The sequence below is a fragment of the Sceloporus occidentalis genome, unplaced genomic scaffold (genome assembly GCF_023333645.1).
Source record: "Sceloporus occidentalis isolate IW3139 unplaced genomic scaffold, rSceOcc1.0.p SCAF_5, whole genome shotgun sequence".
Lineage (NCBI taxonomy): Eukaryota > Metazoa > Chordata > Lepidosauria > Squamata > Phrynosomatidae > Sceloporus > Sceloporus occidentalis.
Window position 1 is genome coordinate 119,295,708 of NW_028316985.1, and position 12,104 is coordinate 119,307,811.

General features: G+C 40.2%; 1 protein-coding gene across 1 annotated transcript; it reads left to right on the forward strand.

The window, feature by feature from the left end:
• The first annotated feature begins 793 nt into the window (after positions 1 to 793).
• On the forward strand, positions 794 to 11,895 carry LOC149312741 (exocyst complex component 1-like). Its single transcript, XM_089526976.1, has 3 exons — positions 794 to 914; positions 8,385 to 8,515; positions 11,592 to 11,895. The coding sequence occupies exons 1-3, from the start codon at positions 794 to 796 to the stop codon at positions 11,856 to 11,858; spliced, it is 519 nt and encodes a 172-aa protein (XP_089383102.1). The 3' UTR covers positions 11,859 to 11,895.
• Positions 11,896 to 12,104: the final 209 nt, after the last annotated feature.

Sequence of the window (12,104 nt, forward strand, 5' to 3'; positions counted from 1 at the left end):
ACAAGGGTCCACTGTAAAATGAGTTCCAGCATTGGTATAATAGTGTTGTTTGTAGGTACAGCACTGTGTAAATCTACAGTACTATATAAATAATAATAATAATAATAATAGTGGAATAAGATACTAGCAAAGAAAGAGTTACAAAGGAAGACCAGCTTTCCACAATATCATAGCATGGATGATGATTTCCCCGCCTTGTCTTTTCTGGTGACCTAAGAGTAGAAAGCTCTTTTAGAATTGGTGCATTGTTTGGAGCCAGAACTGGCTGGCTCTGCTTTCTGAAGTGATGCACGTAGACTTGTGGGAAAAGTTAAGTGTTCAGGAACAGCAAGCGCGTTGCAGACGAGGGCGGGTGAGGAGATGTAGCTTTTGCTCCTGTCTCTTCTTTCGCCAGTGGTAATATCCTTAATGGAAGATCTTCCCAATCAATACCTTCAGGCAGCCGTTAACTGACTGGGATAATGGAATCAAAATGAGTTAGTGCAAATTACTGCTTTGGTATTAAAGATGCCTCTGTGTTATGATAGCCAGGGGGTTTCTAAGACCCATAGGAAAGAAACTCTCATCAAATCAGAAAAGTATGTCAGAGCAAATGAACCTCTTATGTTGGGCTGGACATTGAAGGGGGCTGATGTTGCTTCCCTTCTATCCCGCAAGTTGAGCAGCTAGAGGTAGGGGCCTGATTGTGGTGTTGCAGCACCAAAGTCCTGACTCCTGGATAGATCCAAAAAGGCAAACAAAAAAGAGGAGTGGAAACAAACCAGTAGCGTCAACTGTGACCTGAGCCAAGGCAATGTCATCACTGGTGAAGGAGGATCTCAACAAGAAGCTGTTCAGAACACTTGGGCAAAGCTTGTATGAGTTCATTGAAGTTGAGTGTTCGGGCCAAGACCGCTTCTACCTCTGTGCTTCAGGTAAACAGGACAGGGGCAATATACAGCTTCCAAATATCCATTCTGGTGTGGTGAAATGACTGAAAAAGTGAGTTGAGAGCTAGTTTCTGAATTCATTTTGGACACAGTCTACGTAGTCTTGGGTAAGCCATGCTGTATTAGCCTTGGTTACTTATCTACTGACTGATCTACAGAAAGGGTTGTTATTTGTGTAATGTGTTAAACTCTGTGTGAAGTGTGTATAACAATCTAAAACCTTAATATAAATGTTAAGTATTTTGTGTTATCTGTTGAATATATGTAAGTTCCAACAAGCAGATTTTATTTCCAAGTAAAGCAGCACATCTTGGAATTAAGATCCACTGAAATCTATGAGATTTTCTGTAAAGTATATGTAACCAGCACCAGGTTTTTCATCTCTCAAGCATTTAGGAACAAGAAGCTATTTCCCCCTCAAGTAGTAATGCAATTTAAAGTGAAATCTTGTGTATGTACCATCCTATGCATGCATGCATGCCTGAAGTAAATTGCACAGAATTCATTGGAGTTTACTTCCAAGTAAATATGTTTGGGCTTTGAGCTCTAATCTATACTAATTACTTCCCCCAGAGTCTGCTGTAGGAAGAAAATTTTAATATTGTGCCAGGGAAACTGACAACTTGTTTATCCAGTTCTGTCTGCAACATTAAATACAATAAGAGGTAATTCTTACTGAATTCATTTTTAGGTTAACACCTCTGCCTTATCAGGTGCTTCGAAACAGTCACACTAATATGTTTATAGGTGTCCTATGTCTTCCAGTAACTGGGAACATAAGTGGATTTATATGACTGATCTTTTTAGAGACAGAAAATAGAAAACTACAGTATACCTATGTAGCTGTATTTTAAAAGACAGGGTATATTGTTTTAACTCATTTGAACATACACAGAGCACATTGCTAAAGATTTTCAGATTTTGTGTGTTTTGACTAGATTTTTATTTTTTGATAACCATAGGAGAAAATTATTTTGTTTTTTGCTTCATATGTCAGTAAGGCTATATGTCTTACAAAATATCTCATGCACTTTTCCAAACTTTATTATTTTGTGGTTCAGAATTGATAAAAGTCACTCTTTTCACCACATAATAATTTATCGCTCTACATTGATCACTTAATGGACTGTTTTGACAATTCAGCAGCTATCCAATCAGTAGAGGTTTTGTTTGTAAGTGTATAAAATCTCTTATATCTGTTTTTTCTTCTTTTTTACATAATAAGCATCTGTACCACTAAGTATTAGTTTTGTAGACAGATTACTTCTACACGTTTGCTTTTTAAAAACATTTTAGAGCTTTGGCTCAAGATTCCTACAGCATCATTATATGTCGTTATTTTGTTTGAAACAGCTTATTTGCCATCTAACTATATATTATTAAAGAAATGTAGGTTGTATCTACACTATTGATTAACATACTTGGAAGAATAATTGTGATAAGTAATGAATGCAAGCTGTTAAATATATTGCTAAATATTTCTAAATGCAAGACCTTCAGAGGAGACAGAGCCAGAGGGACATGGATTTCCCTGTAATAGTGATAGAAGCAAGGAGGAGAGGGGTAATAGAAGGACTCTGAGGAAGTAGACTAAGTCTACAAAAGCTCATGCTGCCAATTTCTTTCTTAGTCTCAAAAGTGCTACAAGATCTCTATACATACTATTCAAAGAGGTGATAGAGAAAAATTTTGTGGCATTTCATTTGGCCCTAGAGTTTTAGAAAAGATAAAACAGGGTCATTGTCAAAAATACAGAATTAGGATGAACAATGAATTAATGGAAATGGAATTGGAATTTTTAAAATAGAAAAAGGAAAGCATAGTAAAGATCCGGGGGGGGGGGGGGGACGGGGACCATTTCCCTCATTTTGGTTTGTGTTGTATGACTTTAAGTCATTCTTCACTTATGGCAACCCTAGAGTGAACCTATCACAGGGTTTTCTTGGCAAGATATGTTCAGAGGGGTTTTGCCTTTGCCTTCCTCTGAGGCTGAGAGAAGTTGACTAGTAGATTTATATAGATGAGCAGGAATTTTGACCCTTGGGTCCTAGAGTTCTAGTCCAGTACTCAAACCAATACACTACATTGGCTCTGATTTCCTTAATTACATGTAGCTACAAAACTGACATGAAATTACTGTCTGTTCTGAGAAAATCCATTCCCAGAAATCTAGGTGTTTCTAGCTTCATTCAAGCACTCCCTTTGCTTTTTCTTAAAAGCCCATGTGTAAAGCCAGAAGAGCCTTCCTTCTTAAATATGTTTTCTTATTTCTCACCTGTATCCAACAGCTGGTTGCTGTAGTGTGAATCAAAATTTCAGAACCTATTACCATCCCCGAACCCCCCTTTGGGATTCAGATTTCTTTCTTTGCTTTCCATTAGGCTTTACCCTGGCATTAACTGTCCTATTAACTTAAAAGCGAGCTCAAATCATTTTATTTAACACCCAGATTATGCCAAGAATAACTATGTAATCATCTCTACTTCCACGCATTATATGAATGGAGATGACAATTTTATTTTCATGGCTGTTGCCAGTTTTCAAAGAAACATAGAGACTAGTTCCACACAATCAAAGGTATTTGGGATTACATCTTTTTCTACACTAGTCCCACTAGAATTTTGTATGTGCCTAAAGTAGTTTTTTGGGTGTTTGCCAGTATAATTCAGATTGTGGTGTGAAATGGCAGTTCTATTCTTATGTACTTGAAAATATATTCCACCATGATAAACTGGACTAATGTCTATGCAAGCATTCTAAGTGTCATCCATTGGTGTTCATACTGTGAAACACAATGTAAGTAAAAACTATTCAACACAAAATCAGATTGTTTAATATAACATAACAAATACCCATTGAATGCACAGAAGATGTAGAGCCAGAAACTCAATGCTGACTTTGCAGATTCATCTGATTGTCACAGAGAGACTTTCTGAATATAATTCATAGGCATGCAACTCTCTCCATGCAATGTAAAGTCTTTGCATGAAAATTGCATGAAAGAGGCTATGCACTGTCAAGTGGCATATGTATTGCTGATTTTTTTTTACTGTTGCTTTAGTTATTCTTGATGATATTTTTAAAAACTGTATCAGTAGCACCAACTGAGTATCAAAACAGAAGGAACAATAACCACCTACATGCAAATCTGCGTTTTAACACCATCCCAACCTAAATTGCCTACAGTTTACATTGATCAATGCCTGGTGACTGGATAACCTGTTTGCTGGCCAGTTCTGTGCCCGTGCCCCAGTCCTCATACTGACATAACTTTGTGAGTCGCTCTTCGTCTCCTTCTTTCCACACTTCATTTGAGGGCACAGAAGGTACTCCTTAAGCAATGACTGGTACAGTATTGTTGGATAAAACATTTTCGGGAAAGCTTTTCTTTTTTCTTTTTTAGGCTGCATCTGCACTGCAGAAATAATGCAATTTCACACCACTTTAACTGCCATGGCTCAATGCTATGGAATTCTAGGATTTGTAATTTTATGAGATATCTAGCCTTCTCTGTCAGAGAGCTCTGGTGCCACAACAAACTATAAATCCCAGGATCCCATAGGATGGAGCCATGACAGTTAAAGTGGTGTCAAACTGGATTATTTCTGCAGTGTGGATGCAGCCAAAATTGGCTTATTTTTCATGTCACAGGCATTCTGTTTGGATTCTGATTGCCCAAATGTCAAACTGCATTAATTCTGTAGTATCACTGCAGCCTTAGGCTCAGATTGGACCATGAATTGTTTGGATTGATAGTGATGGGGTTCTTTTGTTTTTTGCTTGATCATTTGGTTGTGATTTTTTAAAAATGTAACACATATCAGATTGGATCCAGATTTAGTGTTGGTCCATTGAAATCAATGGGGGTTAAGAGTAACCCATATCCCATTGATTTCAATGGGTCTACTGATATTCACTTTGAATGAAAGGGTGTTCTCTAAGGAGACGGTGAAAATAACTGGCAAACTGTAATAAATGCCATTTTCCAAAGAACAAAGTTATATGAGCATTATATTACAATTTGTGCTGAAAGTGAACATCATACTTGTTGTGGTGTAACGTTTTAATTACTTGATAGTAACAAAGATGTGGCTTCACTAAACATTAGAGGAGAGATATCACATGGTTCAAGCACTGAATCATGCTGTGCTGCTGCCTCATGCTCTGCTGTGAGTGTTAAGAATAAGGGATGGAAGGAGAAAGTGTTTTCTGTCCCAGGCCAGTGGCTTGTAGTATTTAGATGGGCTTGTCTTTCTTTTGGTAACTGCACATTTATTGAAAGTTTGAGAAACAGGAAAATACAGAGTTAATTTCCAAAAAATCAAACTATAATGGCAATGAGCTATTGGGGTGGTGTGCTTGAAACTTTAACTAATTCCCTTTTCAAAGCGGCTTCCTATACTCTGGCTGTAAGGCTACATACACACAGCAGAAATAATCCAGGTTGACACCATTTTAACTCCCATGGCTCAATGCTATGTAATTTTGGAAACTGTAGTTTTGTGAAATATTTAGTCTTCTTTGTCAGAGAGCTCTGGTGCCACAACAAACTACCATTCCCAGAATTCCCTAGCATTGAACCATGGCAGTTAAAGTGGTGTCAACCTGGATTATTTCTGCACTGTGTGGATGCAGCCTGAACATTGATGAAGTCTGGCTCCAGTCAATAGCAAAGAGTCATAGTTTTAAATCCTATTGTTACACCAAACTAGAGCAGACCCATTGAATCAATTGAATTTAATAATGTGTTGACTCGCCATTTTGTGATTGATTCACTGGGTTTATTTTAGGTGGGACTAGCAGATTTCAACCTCCCCGATACAACAAGAAAACACAGACTTACATTTTTTCCTGTTAGATACCAAGAACCTACAGGAAACTATGACTGTTGTTGGTTTTTGGAATCCTCTTTACCACACAATGCAAGGCCACTCCTTCATTAAAAAACTACACTTTAATACAGTGGTACCCCGGGTTACGAAATTAATTCGTTCCGCTGCCGCTTTCGTAACCCGAAAGGCTTTCGCAAGCCGAAAAGCCATAGGCGCTAATGGGGAAAAGCCGCGATTTCGTGCGAAATAGCGCCGAAAAGCACCAAAAGTTTTTTCGTAACCCGAAAAAACATTCGTAACGCGGAACAGTTTTTTTAAATGGATTTTTTTCGTAACCCGGAAATTTCGTAAGGCGGCGCATTCGTATCCCGGGGTACCACTGTATAAACTTTAGCATCAATAAAAGTTTATTTGGAGAAGAAATGCTTTACATGGTCAATCTCTGACTATTGGTCTCATACAAAAAAAAAGTGACTTTAATGATTTCCAGATTAGGAATGTGTTTGTCCAATTTGGTTCCTTCTATTTCATGCACATCTCTCAGAAGTGAGCCAAACCACAACAATGATATTACACTCCAAATCCTTCATTGGCCATAGAATACCTATCCTCAACCTCAGTCAGCACACTGAGCAATATGGAAGTTTAACCTAGAATAATATGAGCTAAGAGAAGGTAAATAATATAACAGATAAAGTAAAAGCAAAACAATACACAATTTCTCTGAGAATGGGTATGTATACTCAAAAGTACACAATCAATGAATGTAGCTGAACTGAAGGTATGGTTCATTGCATTTTCACGCTGTATTCAAATTAATGTAGAAGGGCAGCATTTAACATTGAAGTTATTTCCTACAAATTGTTGCCTTATGTTTCTGAGGAGAAGGAGCAAATGAATGAATGGTCTTCATACTATTGGTTGTGATTCCAAAGGTGGATTTTAAAAAAACCCAAAATATTTTGTTCTGTTGGAGAATAAGATTCCACAGACATATCAGGGTCTTTTCCCTCCTGCCCCATGTAAAATATTATTACGGTAAAACAAGAGAACATGAAATATTTAATGTATTCTGATAGCACGATGTTCAGCATTCATAGAGTTCACTGTGTCACCTGGATAACAAAGAGCTAGTAGCTGTACAAATTCCAAAGAATGGGGAGGACATAAAATCCACACAATTTGGGGGGATTTTCAAAATAATAGCTGTAACAACACAATAAAAATCAGGATAAAAAAAAATATAATAGTGCCAGCTTCCACCATCTTTCCATCATGAGGGCACATGGGCTTCTTGTATGGATCTCTGCAGTATTTCCCCTCCAAAACACAGAAGTTAGCTAATAAGAAAGTGTAAATGTTGTTCTGAATTTTGGAGTTGTTAAATGAGAGAGATAATTTGCCTAGTGCAAATACTTTAAAAAGATTGTGTAACCAAGCTGAAATGATATGATTTTTTTTGTTTAATTATGGTTTTTGTATTACAGTACTCATAGGCTATTAAACTACTAGGTTTAAACGCCTAGGTCAGTAGTATCTCAATCAACAGTCTTTTCAATTTAGGGGATGAGCAGACAGAGAGGAGAAACCAGGTTGATCTTGTTTTTATCCAAACAAGTTGGTAACCACACTATCCTCACAGCCCACTCCCAAGGCGGGCCAAACACTGAGGGGCAGTCCACACCACACTGTATCAAGCGACACCTCTTGGTGTGTGTTTTTTCCACCTTCTTTCCATGTACACTCGGCAAAAACTTTATGGTGAGTAATGGCGCCAGTGGCTGCATCTCACCAGGCCCAGTGGGCATGCTCTAGACTGCTTCTGTAGGCCACCTGGCCTTCCGACATGCTCACACTCGTGTCATGCTGTTTATATGCCAATGCCATAATGTGCACTTTCCACATTAGAGTGGAGCACCATTTCAGCCTTGTGTATTGTATAAACAACTGAGCCTCGAAACGGGGTGAAACTACTTTCTTTTGTCAGTGTGGACAGTTTGGACAGGCCCTTAGTGCTATTTTGAGTAACAGAGCCAGAAAGATCTTCCTGAATTTGAAACATGGTGCAGAGTAGAGTTATTCAAAGGAGTAGTCCATGGACCAGTGCCAGTTCACAGGCTGCCAATCTCTGAAGAGTTTCCAGGAAAAAAATCTGTATCTAATGGGCTACAGAGGTGGTTTTGCCAGTTCCTCCCTCTGAAATATACCCTAGAGCATCTGGTATTCATAGGCGGTTTCCCATCCAAGTACTAACCAGGGCTGCCCTGTTTAGCCTTCAAAATTAAATGGGTTCTGGTGCTTTTAGGGTTTTTAGGCCTGCTTTCTTGTCCCATCTCTAATATCTTTCCACCAACAGGCAAAGGCTTTCTCATGCTGATAAGCTTTTTAGTGCGGGAACTATAGTACTGCTGAAGCAGACTTAATGCAATGGTAGCTGTTGTTTGCCTTCTTATTGGAGTGTTTTTGCCCCCAGGCTTTAGTGTCTTAATTAAAATGTTGTTGTTTTATTTGTATTTTAGTATAAAGATAGAATATGTATTTAATTACAAGAGCAATAGTCAGAGATTGACTATGTAATGTGTTATGCACGTAAACCATTTTGTTATGTTTTTTTGTCTTGCAGTGACAAAAGGCGAAGAAGTGCAAATATCAATGGTAAAACACTTTAGAATAGGTCTTGATGAGAAATATGAAATCTCTGAAAAATGGTTTCTTGATGATTTGGAGATGATTGATGGGAAAGAGCCTGATGCTGTAAGTCTTGCTTTTTTATTGTAAGGCATGCTTGCTCTGTACAGTATTTTGTGATGTTACAGCTGTGTTCACGACTAATGTAAGAAGTTATGTTAAAACAGCATCACAGAATTTCAGGTTCAATATTTCACATGATCTCCATACCCATACCCATTTAGCCATACAAACTCAGATATGAGGTACAGAGAGTAAGCACTTTTCAACCCCATATGTGGTCTCTCTGATCATGTTTGAACCAGGCAACCGTCACACACATTTACAGAGTCACTTCTGGATTTGTATGAAAGGGCCACAACTGTTTTACTCTTCTTACACACTTGCTTTGACTGAAGCCTCAATTTCTACAAGAGTGAACCTGCCACATATAATCTCTCTTATCTTTACTTTTACTGGAGGTCAAGAGGGTCATGCAGCTGCAATGTCAATATTTTTTTAAAAACTAGATAAGTCTCAAACATTCTTGGCAACAGGTGTTGTTCCAAACCAAGCATTACTCCCACCTCACATTAATATAAGTGCACATTTTGAGAGCAAATTGGATAGTTATCTACTCAAATATTTGTTTTACCAAATATCCTGCGATTTCAGTGGAAGGTGGTGATCCCTCCCCCCAACTTTAAAAGATATGAACCATTTGTCAATATTAAAATGATGCAGGTTTTTTAAAACAGATTACCATAGTATATTTTGGCTTAATAAATAATTAATCCACAAGGAGATTACAAAGAGTTCTGAATGCAACAGGGACAAAAATGATCAACTGTTTCATCCCTGCAAGTGAAGATAAATAATGTCCATGTTTTTCTCTCCACTGTGGAGAAAATGAACATTTCTGCTCACTTGTAATCTGATATTCACACATTCCAGAGTGTTTCAGGACATTATTTTGCACATAATAAATAAACAAACAAACAAACAAACTTTATTCTTATACCCGGTCTTTCTGCTGCAGCAATCAAGGCGGCTTACATGACTAGAATATATTGGAATAGTACATACTCTCAATAAATAAATTGACTCCCCCCCCCCTTTTTTAAAAAAAAAAAAACCAGGATTAAACACAATACAGTTTAAAAATTCAACCTGTTAAAATGATAGTGATTTTCTAGTAGAGGCAGTGGTTGCATAAAGTAAGGAGAATATAGAAATTAAATTGCACTATTCTGGGAAGGCCTACCGGGAGAGATCCATCTTCACAGTTTTTTTGAAGCTGTCTGGGCTGGTTATTTGATGGATCTCCTCTGGCAAGGCATTCCATAGTCTGGGAGCAGCAGTGGAAAACATCCTCTGGGAGGTTGCCGTTAGTCTGGTTTTTATGGGTTGCAATAAATTCCTCCCAGAGAACCTGAGGGTGCAGGGCGGATTGTACGGAATAGGCAATCCTTTATATAGGTTGCATGCATGTAAGTTTCCCCCACAATAAGAATCATGGAGGGTGTGTGTGTGCAAAAAGCACTGTTACCAGGTAGCAATCTGGCACACACAAAAAATCTTGTCCCAAAAATATATTGAACGTAACATACACAAAAGCAATCTTGGACCAAAGTAATAATATTGAAAACCCATCAGTCTCACACATACAAAAATCCCACATAGCTACTTAGAAATAGTGGCTAGGAGTCTGCATTGTCACCCATACCTACAATAACAGAATTCCATGGGCACAGGTAGGGTTGCCATATCCCGCCCCCCGGCGGGACAATCCCGGTTTGGGCGGTGCCATCCCAGTCCCGGTCCGGTTTGGCGCCCAAACCGGGACGGCCCCGCCCACCGCGGCCACCTCCGTCGCCGCGGCGGCTCCAAGGCCTTTCTGAGGCCTGGGAGGGCTCTCCGCGGTTGGAGCTCCAGCCGCGGAGACGCTCCCTCCCAGGCCCCAGCGAGGCCAGGGAGGAGGAGGAGGAGGTGGCCGCTTCCCACCGCGGCGATCACCGCGATGAGGGGCGGCCTCCGCCTCCTTCCCGGCCTGGGAGCCAGCCGAGGCTTGCTCCCAGACCGAGAGGAGGAGGAGGCCGCTTGCCACCGCAGCAATCACCGCGATGAGGGGCGGCCTCCGCCTCCTTCCCGGCCTGGGAGCCGGCTGAGGCTTGCTCCCAGACCGAGAGGAGGAGGAGGCCGCTTCCCACCGCGGCAATCACCGCGATGAGGGGCGGCCTCCGCCTCCTTCCCGGCCTGGGAGCAGGCCGAGGCTTCCTCCCAGGCCAGGAAGGAGGGGGAGGCCGTTTGCCACCGCGGCGATCGCCGCGATGACAGGCGGCCCTGGCCCTCCTTCCCGGCCTCTATGGAGGCTTGGGCCTCCACAGAGGCCGGGAAAGGGAGTGGGGGCCGCCCACGATCGCCGCGATCGCGGGCGCTCTCCTCCCTCCTTCCCGGCCTCTATGGAGGCCCAAGCCTTCACAGAGGCCGGGAAAGGGAGTGGGGGCCGGGAGGAGGCTGCTTCCCACCGCGGTGATCGCCGCGATGAGGAGCAGCCCTTGCATCCTTCCCAGCCTGAGAGGAGGCCGAGGCTTCCTCCCAAGCCAGGAAGGAGGAGGAGGACAAGGTTTTAAAATGTAGGACCTTTTAAAAAAATGGTCCTACATTTTTAAGCCTTGTCCTACATTTGTCCCGGTTCGGAGCTCCTCATTTATGGCAACCCTAGGCACAGGTACATCTGACAATGCCACCCCCAAAATCCCACTGAATCAGATAAACAGCATTCATTTTCCAAGGCACCACTGATTGAAGGGCTGGGAAATTATCTAATAACTACTGGACCTGATGCCAGCCAATGCTTTTAGCACAAATGAACATTTTTAAATAATTGTTACACAATAAATCCATGCATATTTCTACACAGAATAATTTCCCAAAAACTTTAGAATGTGTAAATGCTGGAGGAAAACTACAAAATTCTTGTCACTTTGTTATTCATCCTGACCAAGTTTCCCAATTATTGAGAAATCCTTTTTCATCCAAGAAACAAATAACTGTAAATACTCTTTCATTGCTAGCATGCAGCTCAATAATGGCTTTAGAGGCTATCGTAGAAGCCATCATTATTCTTTTAAAATGTTTATTTTGCATTATTTCTTTTTAGGATAATCCATGGTTTGATATGCATTTCAAGAAAGTCTACAGTTGGGAAGCTTACAGCTGTGCCTCTAAATATGCTTTTGCACGAACTTTAAACAGGTTGAATGAGATGTACCTTCACAAGGACCTGAAGATTGTGAACTTTGATTTCACCTACATCAATGATGAGGCACTCTGGTCATCCAGCAATGGGGACTGCGTAGTACTTATGAGGATCTGCTTCTATGCATCCAACCTTTTGTGTCTGTCTCTTTGCCCATTGCCTGTGTGATTGTTATAATTTTCTTCACTTTTGGATAAAATTTACAGTTAACCCTGTGTCAGGGTTTCTATTTTTCATAACAGTGACATTTTTAAAAAACAAAAAACAATTTCCTCAGAAATGTACTCTGGGCAATATGTATGTGTTTGAATATTTAAAATATCAAATAGATTCCTAAGTGCTAATTTCACCATAATAATGCGCATATTCAGGCTGTAATACCATATTCACCTACCTGGGAATAAGTCCCATTAA